We start from the raw sequence: 18,756 nt of genomic DNA on the forward strand, positions 1-18,756 counted from the left end.
TTGTTTTGGAATGAAATGGAAGAGAAGATGAAAAGGAAAAGGAAACTTATGTGGTTGGAGATCTTGGAATTGTGCACGCCACTTGAAGGATGGTTGCCTTCAAGATGAGTGTGTTGCCGCCACTTGAGAGCCCAAGAATTCACTCAAGATAAGACTAGAAGAGAAGAAGACACAAGTCTCTCTCACTTACTCACCAATTTGATAGAGGTTCTTTACTCTCAAAATCAATCTTATTATTTCAAAGACCTAAGCCTTTCTTTTATAATGGGGAAGACCGGTCACAAAGTACAAGAGAAGCTTGAAAGATCACCTTCTAACTCCTTCTAAAACATTCTAGCGCCTAAAGGAGTGTGCAAAGGCACCCTTCTAGTTCCTTCCTAAAACTAGCGCCTAAGGTGCTATACAATGGATGTGTCTTTTAGGTTTCCCTCTTTAGCACATCCTAAAGCTATTTCTATTTTACAAATTTATACAAAAGAAATTACAAAGAGAGATATTAATTGGAGCCCATTCTTGAATTCTTGTAGTCTTTTTTGGGCTTGGTCCTCTCTTTATTTAATTCTTCTTTATTTTTGAGAAGACTAGAAGGAAGAACTTTAAATGTTTGGGTGGATGGCCTCTTCCTCCATTAGTGAAATCCTCTTCTACTTGATCTCCATCATGCTCCCCGAGTTGGAGAGAATTCGCCCACGAATTCAGAATCCTTGCATATAACAAAGTCAATTTACTATCAAAATTAACAGTTGAATAAGAGAAAGACAAACATGACTTAGAACTTGTAAGCAGTGGGAGTTCAGAAAAGGAGATCATACAGACAGACCAAGTTGGAAAACATTGTTTGGGAATGATGATATTTTTTGGAAAAAATCCTCTTAAAAGGTGAAAACCATTGGGAGGTATGTAAAAACCATCCCTAACATTTTTTAACCAAGTTGGTGTTGAAATAGGAACCTTGGGTAATGAAAAAGATAAAGAAGAAGAATACCTTTGAGGCTCAAGTTGAGGCATAGCACGAGTCAACATGATTGATTTAGTGGATAAAGTATTGTGACTCGGTTTAGTACTTACTTCTTTTGCTTTCTCATTTTCTCTTTTAGTTTTCATTTTTATTTGGTCCTCATGAACCTCTTGGGGAGAGAGGGGTTTTAAGGTAACCTTGCGCCCTTGGAAGGAAAGAGACATTGTATTGGATAGGCCATCATGTAAAACATGTCTAACATATTGCCAAAGCCTTCCTAAAAGAACATGAGTTGCTTCCATGGGTACATCACATAAAACCTCATCTTTATACTTTCCTATTGCAAAGTTAATGAGGGCTTGTTTGTTAACCATGATTTCACCTTCGTTACTAAGCCATTGCAATTTATAGGGCTTGGTATGAGAGATAGTGGGTAAGGCTAACCTCTCCACAACTCTTGTACTAGCCACATTAGTGCAACTACCCCATCAATAATCAAGGAACATAACTTGTTGGTGATAAGACAGCGGGTGTGAAAAATATTTTCTCTTTGGGTATCAGCCAAAGGTTTTGGAATTGTTCCCAACAGTCGCCTTATCATCAATAAGTCACCTTCACAAGGACTTTCTCTCAATCTCACTTGGGAATCTAGAAGGTGAGGAATGTCTAGAGGTTTCGGAATCATGCTCACTAACCACTACCCCATCATGAATAAACATATTTCTTTTAGAAGGGCAATTAGAAGCTATGTAACCATATCCTAAACATTTAAAACATTTCTTACTAGACGATTTTGTTGGTGATTTAGAAGTTGAAGGCTTAGAATCTCTAGTTTGGAAAGATGATTCTTTAGGAGGATACTTTGAAAAAGATTTGTTTTTATTCTTCCAAGAGTTGTTGTAGTAGTCACCATTATGAGTATTTTTGAAAACATTTTTCTTTGCAAGTTGGGTTTCAACCTTGATGGCAAGGTAAACCAAACCAAATTTTTCCCAAAGATGAATACTCATGAAGTTCAACAACATCTTGAATATCCCTTCTAAGACCACTCACAAATCTAGCTATCTTAGCTTCCTCACTATCATGCATTTCTACTTTGATTAAAAGCGTTTCTAACTCTTTAAAGTAAGCATCCACACTTAGCGTGCCTTGTTGAAGCCTTTGGAGCTTCAACAATAGGTCTTTCCTAAATTGTGGTGGCACAAATCTAATGTGCATACACTCTTTCAAATCGTCCCAAGAAACCACGGGAGGTCTCTTGTTTAGTCCAATGTCCATTACAAGTCTATGCCACTATTTCATGGCATAATCTAAGAATTCTAAAGAGGCTATTTTCACCTTTTGGTCATCATTGACCCTATGGGCATAAAAAAATTGTTCACATTTAGCTTCCCAATCTAAATACACATTAGGATCACTATCACCACTAAAGCTAGGTACTTTTACAAAAGATAAATGAGACTTGGCTTCTTGGTGATGTCCTTCTTCACGGTGATGTCTATCTCCATGAGAATGATGGTGATGTCTCCTCCTTCTATGTTCCTCTTCATGGTGGCCTCCATGGATGGAGTGGGATGACCTCTCACGCTTCAAGTCAACTTTTTGTAATTGTTCCTCCAACTTTTTTATAGCTTCATCCTTTAGAGCTAGGGTACATTTTGCCTCTTTTAATTCATTAAGAACATAAGCTCTATGAGGAGAGTGTGGTTTGGAAGAATCACCACTTGAATATGTAGCCATTAGAAAAGAAAACAGCAAACTCAAGAACAAACAATTTCAAGAAAAACAAGGTTAGAAAATGGAACAATGATAGTGCTGTAATGAAAATTAAAAGACACTCAAATCACTCCAAGAAAGAATTCTTCCCTCAACCAATCTGCTCTTGAGGTTTTGGTAACTCTCAAATGAAATATGTCAAAGCAAACCACTCTTTCGTAAAGCCAATACACCACAAACCTTTAAAGAACAATAAAAGACAATCAAGAAAAGGTGTAAACAAGAAAGGGCTATATCAAAAGGAATACAAAATATATGACAAACTCAAAGAATAGTAAAGAAAAGACAATCAAGAAAATAAGGTACTCAATTAAAAGATGGGACACAAAAGAAACCTAGAGAAAAGCACTAGAGTAGATGAAGAAAACAAAAAACAGAACTACTGGAAATTTAGGTAAACTGTGCGTGACTTTACAGATTTATCTGGAACTGAAGAAATCAAACTGGATTATGAAATTTAAACCAATGAAAGTTCAAGATCTTATCACAACAATGGCACTGGAATTACACAAAAATAGTGCGCCAATTAATTGGGATAAATTTTGCAAAATTACTGTCACTTTACCGTATTTTTTGTCCCAGAATTACACACTGGACGTATTTCATTTATCATTTTTTCTGTATATTGAATTTTGATGTACTACTTTTTTCGACTTTTTTGTAACACTCTCAAGAACTCAAATCCACAATTTAAGAATTTTCCAGTAATCACAGAAATTTCAATAAATCGAAACAGTCAGCACATTTTCAAGAAAACAGAGGAAACCTGATTGGAATGAAAATACAAGAACTTGTATAGGTCTAAAATACAAGTAAGAAGTCAAATCTAAAATGAAAAAGGCACCAAAGGATCAAGAAAACAAACACATAAAACTGCACTCAATTAAAAATCAAGAAACCAAAATTATCAACAAAAAGACTACATAGAATTGATAACATTTTTGGAGAAACATGACTTTGACAAAACTTATAAGTATTCAAAAATCAAAATGACAAACACAATGTATTAAGAGCAAGAAAACAGCAAGAAATACCCAAAAATAAACCTAAAACAGAAAGGTAAAGACAAGAATATAAAGTTCTTGAATTAAAAGTGCCAAAATAACTCAAACATACACAAGAACACACATAAGACTCATGATACCACATGATGTGAACCCAATAACATGATATGGATATGAACATGTTATGGATTCAATAAGAGTTGGAATATGATTAGGCACTTTTTAAGAATTGGATCAATGTTCTTAATCATTCAAGAACTCACCAAATCACAAGAACCAAGCCAAACTCACATAGAAACCCATTTTTGGTCATATGAACCGAATGAAACAAAGAAGAACACAAATGCACTGATTGAAACTTCAAGAAACACAATTAAAACCATAAGAACAGCAAACTAAGACCAACTACCGAACATAAACACAAACTAAACAAGTTCTACCGATTGAATCAACAAGAAACAACAAAGACATGTTTTAGAGTTTGTTTTTGGAATGGAAATGGAAGAAGAAGATGAAAAGGACAAGGAAACTTATGTGGTTGGAGCTCTTGGAATTGTGCACGCCACTTGAAGGTTGGTTGGCTTCAAGATGAGTGTTGTTGCCGCCACTTGAGAGTCCAAGAATTCACTCAAGATAAGACTAGAAGAGAAGAAGACACAAGTCTCTCTCAATCACTCACCAATTTGGTAGAGGTTCTTTACTCTAAAAAATCAATCTTGTTATTTAAAAGATCTAAGCCTCCCTTTTATAATGAGGAAGACTGGTCACAAAGTACAAGAGAAGCTTACAAGAGAAGCTTGAAAGGTTACCTTCTAACTCCTTCTTATTCTAGCGCCTAAAGGAGTGTGATGGGGCACCCTTCTAGTTCCTTCCTAAAACTAGCGCCTAAGGTGCTATACAATGGAGGTGTCTTTTAGGTTTCCCTTTTTAGCACCTTCCTAAACACTACTCTATATGTTTTACATTTTTATACAAAAGAAACTACAAAGAGAGATATTAATTGGAGCCTATTCTTGAATGCTTGTAGTCTTCTTTTAGGCTTGGTCCTCTCTTTATTTAATTTCTTCTTTATTTTTGAGAAGACTAGAAGGAAGAACTTTAAATGCTTGGTGGATGACCTCTTCCTCCTTTAGTGAAATCCTTATCTTTTTGATCTCCATCAAGTAATATAACTAATTTTAATGTGGCTTAGATAAACTTACACCACCATATGTGAAGAGACGTTTCACATTATATTAAAAGATTGCAAGGCATGAAATGTGTTTTGCTTCTAGCTATGAACAGAGTTCTCAGATCCAATGTTTGCATTTAAAATATGTTCTTTTCTGGTAGAGGTGGTATGGTTTGGTTTGTGATCTTAGCGTTGCAGTAGAGGTGGCTACTTGTAGATACTCTAATGCCTAAGTTATGTACCACCAACAAAGTATGTAAGCGAATGGAAAGAATTTACATGGTTAGTGCACTAGTGTATATATGAGTTTGGTAGGTTGGTGGTTCTCCTTTGCCAGTCATTTGTCTGTTGTTAGGAGAGCCATATTGAGAACTGTTGGGGAGTAGTTCACGCTATGCCCAGTGTTGATGCAACATGATGCCCATGCCTATCCCAGAAGTGAACTTGAGGGGTTAGAGAATTTGTGGCTGTGATGTGTAGCCAAATGTCAGTCAGTTCCGTGTTAGGATGCCAATGCCAAGGTGGGCAGTAGCCGGATTGTAGATTGGGACTGGCTAGTCAGACTTAGGTCATGTTCTGGAACAGAATATTGTTGTACAGATATCAATTAATGAATTGTTATATATATATAAAGAAAATTGAAATTTGTAGATATTAGGACTACATTTGTGTCAAAATTAGTACCTTTGTTGGATTTCACATAACTTAAGATGAGTAAGAATTTTATATCGTATCATACTTTTTCTGTGTCCACAATGTGTATATTCAAGTGATGCCTTCGAAAATTAAACTTACCCTATCTTTCGCCCCTCCCCCCAAATGATTATGTAATTTTCAGTGACATTTCTTGTATTGTCAGGTTTTGATTGCCAAAATAGAGGAATATGCACCAATAGTGTACACTCCAACAGTGGGCCTTGTATGTCAGAACTATAGTGGACTATTTAGAAGACCGAGAGGAATGTATTTCAGTGCTGAGGATCGTGGCGAAATGATGTCTATGGTGTATAACTGGCCGGCTGAGCAGGTTGTTAACTATATAATTTCTGTATAAATTTTTAGATAGTACTTTTGTATGTGTATCCTAACTGTCATTGCCTCACCAGTTTGAATTAATGGATTTTAAATGTTCATACTTTTTTTACAACTGAGCATAATTCTCTTTTGACAATTGGTCTAGAATCCTTGTTCCCCGACTTTTTTTATTTCATGAGTAGATTTAGCAGACATGTATTAATATATTTTAAATGCATGTACTTTTTTTAATGCTTAAATTGTTTGTTCTTTGAAAATTAATCTGGAATTGTGCTTGCTAGTTTGGTTAGTTCTAGAATGAAGTTTCATTTTGTACTTTTACCTTCTACATGCATGTAACTCTTAGAAACTAAGAATTGAAATGAGAAAAAATTTGAAAGATTTTTATCAAGTAAGATGAAAAGAGCAACAAATAGGAGAGAAATCTCTCCTCCATGAATCTCCCCTTCACCAAGATCTTGTCCTTTCACAAAGAATCTTGTCGTTTCACAAAGAGCTGATGCCCAATTTATGATAACCACAAATCTCAATCTTTCATATCCTTCTTCCCCTATTTATAATCTAACCAACCAACCCCTCTAACTAACTAGCTCGTTAATATTTTAACTATCTTAATTAACTCCTCCCTCTCCTTTAAAAGTAAAGGAATTTGAGAGAACTTGGATGTCACTTTAGATTCATATTCAAATTGATTAGAGATGTGTATCTTGCAATAGAAGCACAAAGGGAGAGGAAAAGAAATAAAAAAAGAGTTTTCCCCTAGGACCTAGATTATAGATAAGGTACACCATGGCTTTTTTATAAAGTTGCTCATTAAATAATATAAACTATGTTAACATTCACTGTGAAGTTGGAGCATATAGGTTGTATGTACAAAGTTTGAAACATATAAATTGAATTTGAGGTCCTTTCAAGTTTCAAGGATTTTGTTAAAATATATATGCAAGTTGATCATTGGAGCTAACAAACTTAGTACTAATTTCTTTGGACAACAATTTTTCTGGAATAAAATGGTAGGTAATTTCTATATGTTTGGTCCTCTCTTGAACAGGGTTGGAAGCAATGTGGAGAGTTGCTTGATTATTACAATACATCCTAATTTACTGGATTCCACAAAACTTCAGTTCTTGGAGGAATTGTTTTATCCACACTATTTTACAAGTGAATGATGCTAAAACTCTATACATAGCTTCAACACTTGATCAAGCAGCTCCATTTTGTTTCTTGCTCTTTCAAGCAACATAATTCCCTCTAATGAAAACAATATATCATAGTGGAATGTCTGTATGCAGGAGATACTACTTAATCAACATCACAATACCTAGATATTTGAGTGTGTCCTTTATCTTCTTATAGTAGACCTTGTCCTGGAGCCTTTGAGTTATTTGAGGATGTGAATGACAACATTCCAGTGATCAAAATGAGGAGTTTGCATAAACCGACTAACCACACCAACAACATAAGGCACGTTAGGTCTAGTAATGATGAGATAAATATGTTTTCCAACAAGTCTTCTATATTTTTTGGGTCCATGAAAGGTTCACTCTGTTCTGCTATTAATTTAAGGTTTGGATCCATATGATATGACTGTCGATACCGATGAGTCGAAATCGATCATACCTATTTCTTTCAATCTAATGCATATTTTCTTCTAGAAATCACAATATCTTTCTTTGGTTCTTAACTGGATTAAGAAATGCTCCTATAGTTGAGTGATTTTAATAGCTTCATTTATTCTTATGATAACATCATCAACATGCACAATCAAGTGAACCCGTTTTCCAGCATGTGTATGACAATAAAAAATTGAATGATCCGCTTCGTTGCGTTTCAGCCCAAAGATTCAAACAATGTGACTCAATTTTCAAAATCAGGCACAAGGAGTTTGCTTGAGACCTTAGAGAGATTGTGGAAATATGGGCATAAATATTGCATATTTATTGTACAATAAATATAGATTAATTGATAGATTTGATTGTAAGAAATTCCTAAAATTAAGGGAGTGGGATTAGGAGTTTACTTGGTAGATTTGATTTTGATTTAGAGTCTTTATTTCAGGAGATTTATTTTCTTTTATTAGTCTTAAGAAGTGGACTTGAAACCTAACTCAATTTTACAAAACCGGCTTGTAAGGTGAGGTTTGCACCCATTCCATAACTATTGCTTACTGCCTACACATTTCTTCAAATGGTATAAGAGCTCAAGGTTTTTTGCTGGACCCTTGGTCTCTATTTTTAGCTTACAACCTTCACTGCCATTTTATCTTGAAGAGGGTGCAACCTTAACTCTTGCAATTTCATCCGAATAGTTAATGTTGTTTTTCTCTTCTTTGTAAATTCACCCATAAGACAACTAGATTCCGTGGAGCCTAACATCAGTGGCAGATGTATGTTTCTTAATACAACAAAGGGTATATGGGATTTCATCAGTCACACATATTCTATGGCAAATGATGCAGCTCAAGTGTTTGAGATAAAAAGTAAAAGTTGCTGTTGTTAAACATGGAACCAAAGTGGGTAAGAGAGTATGCCACTCAGTTGTAGAATTTATGGCAAGAGCTTGACCATTATGGATTTTTTGAAATTAATTGTACAATGGATGTAACCCTCTTAAAGAACATCACAGAAAAGGATCAGGTATACAATTTTTTGGCCGGATTAAACCCTGAATTTTATAGGTCAGGGTTCAAATTCTTGGAAAAAGGGAAGTACCATCCCTAGAGGAAACCATTTCCATTGTTTCTGCAGAAGAAAGTAGGAGAAATATCATACTCGAGATTCAACTGGTGGATGGGTCTGCTTTAGTTGCAAAACCAAAATTACTGCAAGAAGGAAAGGGACAAAATATCAATACTCAATGGAAAAAAAACAAAGATAATATATGGTGCACTTATTGTAAGAAGCCAAGACACACAAAGGAGAAATGATGAAAGCTATGTGGCAAACCTCCAGGAAAGGAATGGGTGAACCATGAAGGGATGAAAAAACCTCACATGTTAAAAAATCACACAATGAAGAAAAATTAACAGAGGAAGGATTCAATAATGAGGAGATAAAAAGACTAAAAGACCTATTGGGGACGTTAGAGAAACCCTTTGAATCGTGCTCTATCAGTCAATGTTTCTTATATGTGTGTTTCATATAGTGCTAACTCTTGGATTGCGGATTCGAGAACTATGGATCATATGACATACTCGCCTCAACTCTTTCATTCTTATACCTTATCTCCAAGCAATAGGAAGATTATTGTTGCCAATGTCTCTTCAGCTGCAGGATGTGGAGATATCTATTGATCCTCCAAACTTATTTGTAGAGTCAATGTCCCAAAACTTTCGACAAGTCTTATCTCCATCAAAAAGCTACATATGATCTCAATTGCTTTGCAATGTTTTCCCATCTTTGTGTGTTTTTCAGGGGCAGGACTTGAGGAGGAGGATTGGACTTGCTAAGGAAAGAAATGGAATCTACTACCTAGATCCATCTCAAGATAACAATGTGACAATGTGATCTCGACGTTGGTAAGCGTTGTCAAAAAAGGGTTTAGACGCGGCGATGGTGTGACTTGGAGAGGTGCGTGAGGGTGCGTCAGAGGTTTGATCGTTGTGATCATTGTGGTGTGGTGGTTGGCTACTTGGGACAATCTGAACATAGGTGTCACCATTTCAAACGGCGGCTGCGAAGAAAAAATAATTACTGATGGATAGTGGGTTCAATAGGGAGTCAAGGATTTTACCATAGCTCTAGATACCATGTGAAAATAAAGTAAAAGGAGGTATAGGATTAATCCTTTGTGTATATTGAACACAGAGGTTATGTATTTTTAGATATGAAATATACAAAAAGTATGGGCTAAGCCGGTTACATCTAACAAAATATATCCTTTGAGCACCAATTTAGCTTTAAGGAGATACACAATAACCAACTTTACAATTGTCTTCTTCCTAGATGAAAGGGGAACTAATTCCATGTGCAATTTTGTTCAAGAGCCTGCATTTAAATGATCATGGCATGTTGCTATCCAGGATGATTAAGTGCTTCATTCATTATTTTAAGGAATAGTATTAGAAAACATATAATAAATAAATGAAAAATATGATGGAAACACTTGAGAAAATATTTAACTGTATGAGGGGAGATGTCCTAGACAAGAAAATTGTCTTAGCAACCCTCATTCTTCACTCTAGTTTCTGTGTTTCTCCCTTTTTATCCATGCATAAAATTTTCCTCTATCATAATTATTAAAGGAAAAGAAAGAATAGGGTAAATCCCTTGTGTATATTGAACACATAGGGTTATGTTTATACAGGAAAAGAAACATATGGGCTAAGCTCATTACATAAATATGAAATATCTAACAATATCTATAATATCTCATAATATCAAATAATATCTAATTATATCTAATTATATCTAATAATATCTAACAATATCTAATAATATCTAACAATAATCTTTGTTTCTCTTGTTAATTCTACTTCATCATTTTTGGTTTGTTCCCCACAAGAAAGGGTGTGTTTCTTTATTATGAAACTTTCATTTCTTTTGCTTCCTTCAGTGTTTTCCTTTTCTAATTTCCTGTTTCCATTCACTGAGTTTTCCCCTCCATTTGAAAATGTCTTTCCTTGAATTCAAGTATTTCTTTGATTTGCCTAATGTGTAGCAAATTCTCCTTTATGAAAACCTTGGTTTCAAATCTGTTAGTATCTAATGTTCATTTATCTGTTTCTCCAAAGCGCCCTGTTTACTCTCCTTTGTACGCCTAGAAATCTGGTCCTTTTCACACACCACTCATGTATCAATCAAATACAATAGCTGCCACAAACAAGACATAACTACCCATGGTTGCGTCTATTAAACACTATTTCGATAGTGAATAAACTGAATACATAGCATCACTGTCAATAGGGCATAAGTTCCTTGCAGTTTCACACAACTCCTTGAATAACCCTTTCAAATGGTAGGTTTCTGATTATGATCCAAAGGATCAGTTTCTAGAGTTTCCATTTGTTGTGGCAGTGTTGCTGTATTATAATATTGAAAGAGAAAATTATTGAGAGAATTTTTATTAATGGTTTGGCTAGACTTAAATATTGTTAAATAATATATCGAAGTATAACTGTTAGTTCCTGTTTCATTTGCTGGTGCTGATTGTGTAAATTTGATATATAATAGATACATGGAACAATTTATTTTTTAATAATATTTGAATGACTAAAATCGTTGCCAACACTTGAATTTTCTTGAAAATGTGACACTTTCACCTTTTTTTGGAGTTGTTTCCAATTTATGACCTAAGTACCTGTTTAATATATTGATATAGACTAATTAAGTGTCTTTTGATTTTCCTTTCAGGTTGATATGATTGTAGTTACTGATGGGAGCAGAATCCTGGGACTTGGGGATCTTGGAGTTCAAGGTATTGGCATTGCCATTGGGAAGCTGGATCTATATGTTGCTGCTGCTGGGATAAATCCTCAAAGGGTACATTGTTGTTCAATGTTTCATTATTTCCTTTCTCATGTTTTTGACAACTTTGATATCTCGAAGTTGTTGGTGAGGAAATATCCAATTTGGTAAATGCTGTGAACAACTATACTAAAACAACTGTATTGGGTCATAATAACTTTTCATCATCAAATTATTGTCTTTTTTGGCTATGCCTTATGTTAGAAAAACTGTTTCAAATATTATTCATAGAGGAACAATTGCTCTTAAATAGAATACAAAGATATAATAACCGAAATTCCTAATTTTGTGATGGATATAATCGATCCCTACAATTCAGGATTGATGCTGTTCATTAAATATAAAATATGCTGTCAGCCTATAATCCTCCTAATTCTGGATTGTAATTAAATCTCCTAATTCTGTAATTAAAATTGTATGAGAAAATATTAACTACAACTTAAATCACGGGATTGTGACACTCCCCTAAGTTGGTGGGTGGATGTCATCCATTCCCAACTTGCGAACAATAGACTGAAATGTGGCACCACTTAGTCCGTTTCTCAATTCATCTGCAATCTGATGTCTACAGGATTCAAATGGTGTACATATTGTGCCATTATCCAATTTCTCCTTTATGAAGTATTTTTCTACTTCAACATGCTTAGTTTTATCATGTTGCACTGGATTATGCGCAATATTTGTTGTCGACTTGTTATATCACAATACATTCTGATAGGTTTCTTGCAATCAATCTTGAGGTTTTCTAAAATTATCTTTAAGCATAGTATTTCATAAATCCCCAAGGCCATGTCTTTAAACTTTGCTTGTGCACTTGATCTTGTTACAACATTTTTTTTCTTGCTCCTCCAAGTGACTAAATTTCCTCTAAGAAAAGCGCAATATTCAGAGGTAGTTCTTCTATTGTCTATAGAACCTCTACATAGTCCGCATCTGTGGAGTCTTTTAAGATCATTTCATTCCCCTCTGTAAATAGAACTTCTTTTCCAGGAGTTCCTTTTTGAGTACTACGATTAACAACTTTGAGATGAATCTCATTTGGATTATGAATGAACTGACTTACAACCTAATGTGAGTTGATTTTAGGATTGCACATTGTTAGATATTAATAGATATTATGAGATATTATAGATATTTTTAGATATTTCATATTTATGCAAAGGGCTTAGCCCATATGTTTTTTTTTCCTATATAAACATAACCCTATGTGTTCAATAGACACAATGTATTTACCCTATTCTTTCTTTTCCTTTAATATGGTATCTAGAGCGTAGGGTTATGGTTCATTTTTTATTGGTGAACCCACTGTTCACTGGAATTTTCCAGCCATCGCCCCATCGCCTCGCTAGAGCTGCCACCGCCGTCGCTTTGTTGCATCCGCTGCCGTCGGAATCTCGCAGGAGCCGCCGTCAGAATCTCGCTGGAGACGCTGCCAGAGCCTTCATCATTGCTGCTGCCGCCAATTGTCCAGTGACTGGATTTGTCCTTGTCATCTATAGCTTCTTCCGTTCCCTCTTCCGCTTTCATTGCTACTGTGAGTTCTTTCGCTGCCATTATGCCGGATTCGTCTATTTATACTAATTTTGTCAATGTTCATCTCTCCATTGACAAATTGGATAGAACCAATTATGACACTTGGGCCTCATATATTAATTTATGGCTTAAGAGTCAATGTTATCTTGATCATCTTACGATCATCATGCTGAGAGACTAAAGCAAAAAAGTTATCAACATGAGGCGTTATATCAGTGGTGTGTTTACCTAGCACTCACAGAAGGGTAGAACAAGTGGAAGTAAAATTGGTTATGGTAGGAGATCCCAAAATTTGATCACGAACATGAGAATAATCATCAGGAAGGCCATGTAAACCCAATAACATGAAGTACTTGGATCTTTGTTCTAGTTCTCGAGAAGGAGTGGGGGCAGAAGGTAATAACTCTTTAAAATCATGAAGAAAAGCATGAAGTTTACCCAGATATTCCGCCATTGTACCATCAAGACATTTGGGAGCAACAACTGTGAGGAGATTTGGACACACCATAAAGACGTTGAGTATCATTGGTGTATAATAATTTTGCTTGTTCCCAAACTTCTGAACATGTCTCATAGGTACGATAATTTTTTTTAAGGATGAGTGAATGGTAGATTTGATAACAATGCATAATTGAGCATCAATTTTCAACCAACAGGAAACCTCATTTTTGGCAACATTAGGACGGGTAAGACAATTAACATAAGCTTGACTCTTAAGCCATAATTTAATATATGAGGCCCAAGTGTCATAATTGGTTCCATCCAATTTGTCAATGGAGAGATGAGCATATACATAATTAGTATAATTGGATGGATCCGACATAATGACAGCGGAAGAGAAGCCGCAGTGGTAGCAGAAGAAGCCACAGTGGCGGCAGAAGAAACCATATAGGATAAGGACAAATCTAGTGATCGGTCAATTGGCGGCAACAACAAAGATGAAGGCTCTGGCCGCATCTCTAAGAAGATTCTGACGGCGGTCCGGCTCCGACGAGAGTGGCGGCTTCGGCGAGGCGGTGGGGCGGTGGCTGGAAAATTCCAGTGAACGGTGGGTTCACCAATAAAAATTCAACCCTAACCTTCTGCTCTAGATACCATATTAAAGGAAAAGAAAGAATATGGTAAATCCCTTGTGTATATTGAACACATGAGAGGTATGTTTATATGGGAAAAAAAACATATGGGTTGAGCCCATTACATAAATATTAAATATCTAACATAACTCTTTCCATAAATTGTGTAGTGTATGGGCATACTCATTGACTGAGTAATTCCCTTGTTTTGTATCAGAGATTGCCATCTTAATCTCATATATTTGGGCAGCATTGTCAACTTTGTAATGATTTGCTTTACTGCTATCCCATACCTTAGTTGTCTCATAAACATGTAAGCATCACTCACCTTGGTGTCTTGACATTCCACAACCATGATAGTACAACTACATTTGCCCTGTCCATGAGATGACCTAATTTGCCCTTTCCTTTTAAAAATGTATGGATGAAAAGAGACCATTTTAGGTTATATTTTCGATTAAGCCTAAGGCTTGGTTGAATATTCTGTAGTTGAACATTGCCCAAATTGTCTAATTGGTTAAGGGTTCTTTGAGTTCAAATATTTTTAAGGTTTGAAGTATGCCAATGCAAGCCTAGAATGAATATTGTGGAATAAAGAAAGGGTTGTCGTGTTGCAGGCTGTGCAAGAGATTACTCAGTCTCCCAAGGATTTTAGAGCTTTGATACCATGTCAAATTTTTTTTCTAATATTATCCAGAAAGGAGCAATTGCTCTGAAATAGAATACAAAAACTTAATAACTTAGAATCCTAATTTATGATGGATATAATCTATCTCTACAATTTTGGATCAATGATCTTGTACAATAAATGACATATACTGTCAGTCTATTGATTCCCTTAATTATGTAATGTAATTAAATCTCCTAATTATGTAATTAAAAATGTACAGGGAAACATTAATTGTAGCATAAATCATGGGATTTTGACACCTTATCCTACCCAACCTATTAATTTGTTTGTTGTATATTAAAGAAATTTGTCAATTATGAAAAAAATCCCTTCATTCTAGTAAATGGTTCTTCTATTGGAGTGCCATTATTTTGTGCTTGATTGAACGGTAAATTTGCCATGGCTTCTGGTAGCATGACAATAATGTTGAAATTGTTTTGTTCTTGCCTGGATGGCTTGTCTTTTAATAACTATGTTTGTATTCATCTTGGGAACAAACAATACTATGTATTACACCATTTTTCTACAGTGATAGTACATGATTGAACAATTTTGGGAAACTTTTCTTTTTCTTGCAATAGGTACTTCCTGTGATGATTGATGTTGGTACTAACAATGAGAAGTTACTGGAAGACCCCTTATGTAAGTGTTAGTTCTCTATGCATTCAATGAAAGTATTGTATGGGACATATATAGAAGTCACATCATTGCATTAAAATATTGTCCATAGATGAAAATTGAGATCCAATTTAGTTAAGAAAGGACCAATTAATAAATTTGAGTTAATTAATTATTTGATTTAGGAGTATATATGTGATAGAAAAGAACTGATTCTATATTAACAATTCTATATTAGAAACGGGTAGATATAGAACCATTGAGTTTGCCTGTTGTTGCGGTTCTAAATCTACCCCTGTTTGGTTCTTTTGCCTCATTTTGTGTCTCTTTGTTGAAAGAGCAATGTTTACTACACCATGTTACTGTTTTCTCCTTTTACTTTTGATATGTTTTTTTAACAAAGAAATTTTTTCTTTTTGGCATGACAATCCCATAAAACAATGCTGATCTTCCACATTTTCCTGATGATAAGTGTTTTAATGGTCAAAATCATCTTCAGGGGACTCAATTTATTAGAAGCACATTAAAGGGTACGAGAAAGCTTAACCATATTTAAGGACAAACCATTTCTCAAAACAACCTTTACTTTCAAATTTGGGATGATTATGACTCAAATTATCTCATGGCTATAGGGATCCATGACTAGAAAGATTAGTGAAATTATATGTTCTATACTAGTTCCCAATAAATTTGGGAAGACCTTGGACATACGTATTCCATGTAGTACGACGTCTCTACTTGTTGTGAGTTAGAAAGTAAGATCTTAGGTGTCAAACAAGATGCTCTCTATGTTGCAGAATATTGTGGAATATTGAATGTTTTGTGGATCAAGTTGGACCAATATAAGAATTTGAGACTCAAAAATAGCAAGGTTGTTGCCACTCTTACCTAGTTTATTGAACGATCATGAATATTGAAGTTCTTATTAGGATTTGTTAGGGCACAAATTCTTGGCAAAGAAATAATTCCCTCTCTTTCTGAAGTCTTCCACATTTTCTAGGGTGAGGAGACTTATTGAATGGTCATGATGAATGACCCCTTCACTTAAGGAGCTGCCTTATTTTTTTGGAAAGGCTTTCAAACTTGGGACCTCAAACCCTAGGAAAGTCTAACTCAACTCAAAATGAAAGGGGGATTGTTGGTGCTCTCATTGTATGAAATCTGCTTACACTAAGGAGACTTGCTTAAAGTTACATGGAAAGGAGAAAACTCTTATTCATTTGCAAAACTAAAATGCCAGTTCTCAACGAAAGCTTTTGATCCTCATACCATTTGAGAAATTCATTAAAAATAGTAGACTATCCTAAAGTATCAGATGAAGTAGGACCCAAAGTAGATGATTGCGAAGGAGCAGCTTGGATAACTGTGGCAGATCAAGGGGAAAGACCATGTAAAGCATAACAGTTGTCACTTTTGTGGGATAGCTTCTAACAATGTTCACCTTGTGACACCTTTTGCCCGACATGCGAAAGTGATTTCCATCACCATGCTGAGATACCAAAGTGGAAGAGTCATCAACTAAAGGAGGTATATCAGTGGTTGGCTTACCTGTCACACGCAAAAAGTGTTCAACAGGTGGAAGTAAAGGTAAGCACAACTCAGGATCCCAAAATCTAATCACAAACATATGAATAACATGACAAACTTTAACCTTTGCACGAGTTCTCGAGAAAGAGTGGAGGGAAGAGGCAATAACTCTTTGAAATTGTGAAGAAGAGCATGAACTTTACCCAAATATTCAGCCATTGTACCTTCAAGATGTTTGGGAGCAACAATATTGAAAAGATTTTGACAAACACCATAAAGACATAAGTTTCATTGGTGTACAATAGTTTTGCCTCTTCCCAAACCTCTAAACATGTCTCAGAAGCACGAAATATGTTTCAGTGATAAATGAATGATAGACTTGAGAACCATGCATATATGAGCATCAATTTCAACAATTGAGAAGCTTCATTTCCAACAATAGTGACCACATTATGGGTAAGATAATCAACATAACTTTGACTCTTAAGCCATAGTTTAATGTTTGATGCCCAAGTATCATAATTAATTCTATCCAATTTGTCAATAGATAGATGTACATTAACAAGATTGGTATATATAGACGAATTAGACCTAGTGGCAGTAGAAGAGGCCATAGTTGAGGATGAGAGAGAAAAACGTAAAAACCAAATGAACTTCGATCAACATGATCAAAAAAGGATGACAAGGCGAGCATGACGCTAGTGGTTGCCGTTGGAGACAAGGTCTGACGCGTTGCCACAGACTACCAAAAGTGGCGATGATGACGAAGCTTGGAGAGGTGGATTTGGGTGCATTGGTGCTTCGATCACCATGATCTTTGCAGTGTGGTAGTCACCTAGCTTGGATGATTTGAACAAAGGTGTTGTCGGACCTTATAGTGGTGATAGAGGATTAGCATCGGTGAATGGTGGGTTCACTAGGAATACAAGTATTTAACCTAGCTTTGGATACTGTGTAAAATTAAATTAAGAGAAGCCTAAGTATTATCCCTTGTGTGTATAAACCACATAGGGTTATATATTTATAAATAAGAAAAAGGAAAAAGACATGGGCTAAGCCCGTTACATCTAAAAATAATAATTGCATAAATGTAAAATAATTATAGAAAACCGTAAACAATTATTATAATTGAAATTCCACAAGAGCTACAACATCTATGTTTTTTGCAAATGTTGAAAGGGAAATGCATTGGGGTTCGAAGTGCACTTGGTGGATTATCGAACAAGTCAAATCATTGAGAGAGTGAATTATAATTGTGCAACGAAAGAAGGGTTGTTCAAATGAAATGAAATTCAGAACCAAAGAAAAAAAGAGTGATGTTTTTTAGGTTACCTAGTAAACTAGTGGTATACGCGATTGAACACTCGAAATTGAGAGTCCGACATTCTTACGTGACAAAAAAAGAACAACAAATTTTTTTTTTAAAAATGAGTAGAAATGATTGAATGTATGCCCTAAAAGAATTTAATATGATGAAATCAAGGTTGTTGTGAAAGGATTTTCTTCAAATGAAATAAAACCAAGGAGCAAAGAAAATCGTGAAAATAAGATTTTTAGGATACATAATAAAGTAAAGGTGTATTAGAAATTTAAAATGGGAATGGGTCAAAATATATCCAACCTCGTCTCTATATCTAACTTAAAAAATTGGGTATTCGTATTACCCATTCCCGTACCCGATCAATGCAAGGTATTCCTTGTCAAAGTTGGGATGGGTTCGAATAATACATGTGGGTGCGGGTTTATTTACTATCCCAATGCTTAGCTCTAGCTGAAGGATCTAGGAAAATTAAATTATTTCTTTGGTTGCTTACTCGAGGAAAGACATCTTTATTTACCAAAGAAAGTGTGGTCTTGATCTTCTCAAAGAAACAAGAATGATTGCAAAACCACTAATGTTTATAGAGCATAACCATATAATTGGGA

At 35.2% G+C, this 18,756-nt stretch overlaps 1 protein-coding gene across 1 annotated transcript in view; it reads left to right on the forward strand.

Moving 5' to 3' along the window:
• Positions 1-18,756, forward strand: part of LOC137819767 (NAD-dependent malic enzyme 62 kDa isoform, mitochondrial) — a 54,777-nt gene that overhangs the window by 10,422 nt on the left and 25,599 nt on the right. The window contains exons 4-6 of the mRNA XM_068623744.1: positions 5,769-5,936; positions 11,296-11,424; positions 15,267-15,327. Coding sequence (XP_068479845.1) covers positions 5,769-5,936; positions 11,296-11,424; positions 15,267-15,327 — 358 coding nt within the window. The remainder of the gene's footprint in view (positions 1-5,768; positions 5,937-11,295; positions 11,425-15,266; positions 15,328-18,756) is intronic.

Source organism: Phaseolus vulgaris, chromosome 10, assembly GCF_000499845.2.
Source record: "Phaseolus vulgaris cultivar G19833 chromosome 10, P. vulgaris v2.0, whole genome shotgun sequence".
Lineage (NCBI taxonomy): Eukaryota > Viridiplantae > Streptophyta > Magnoliopsida > Fabales > Fabaceae > Phaseolus > Phaseolus vulgaris.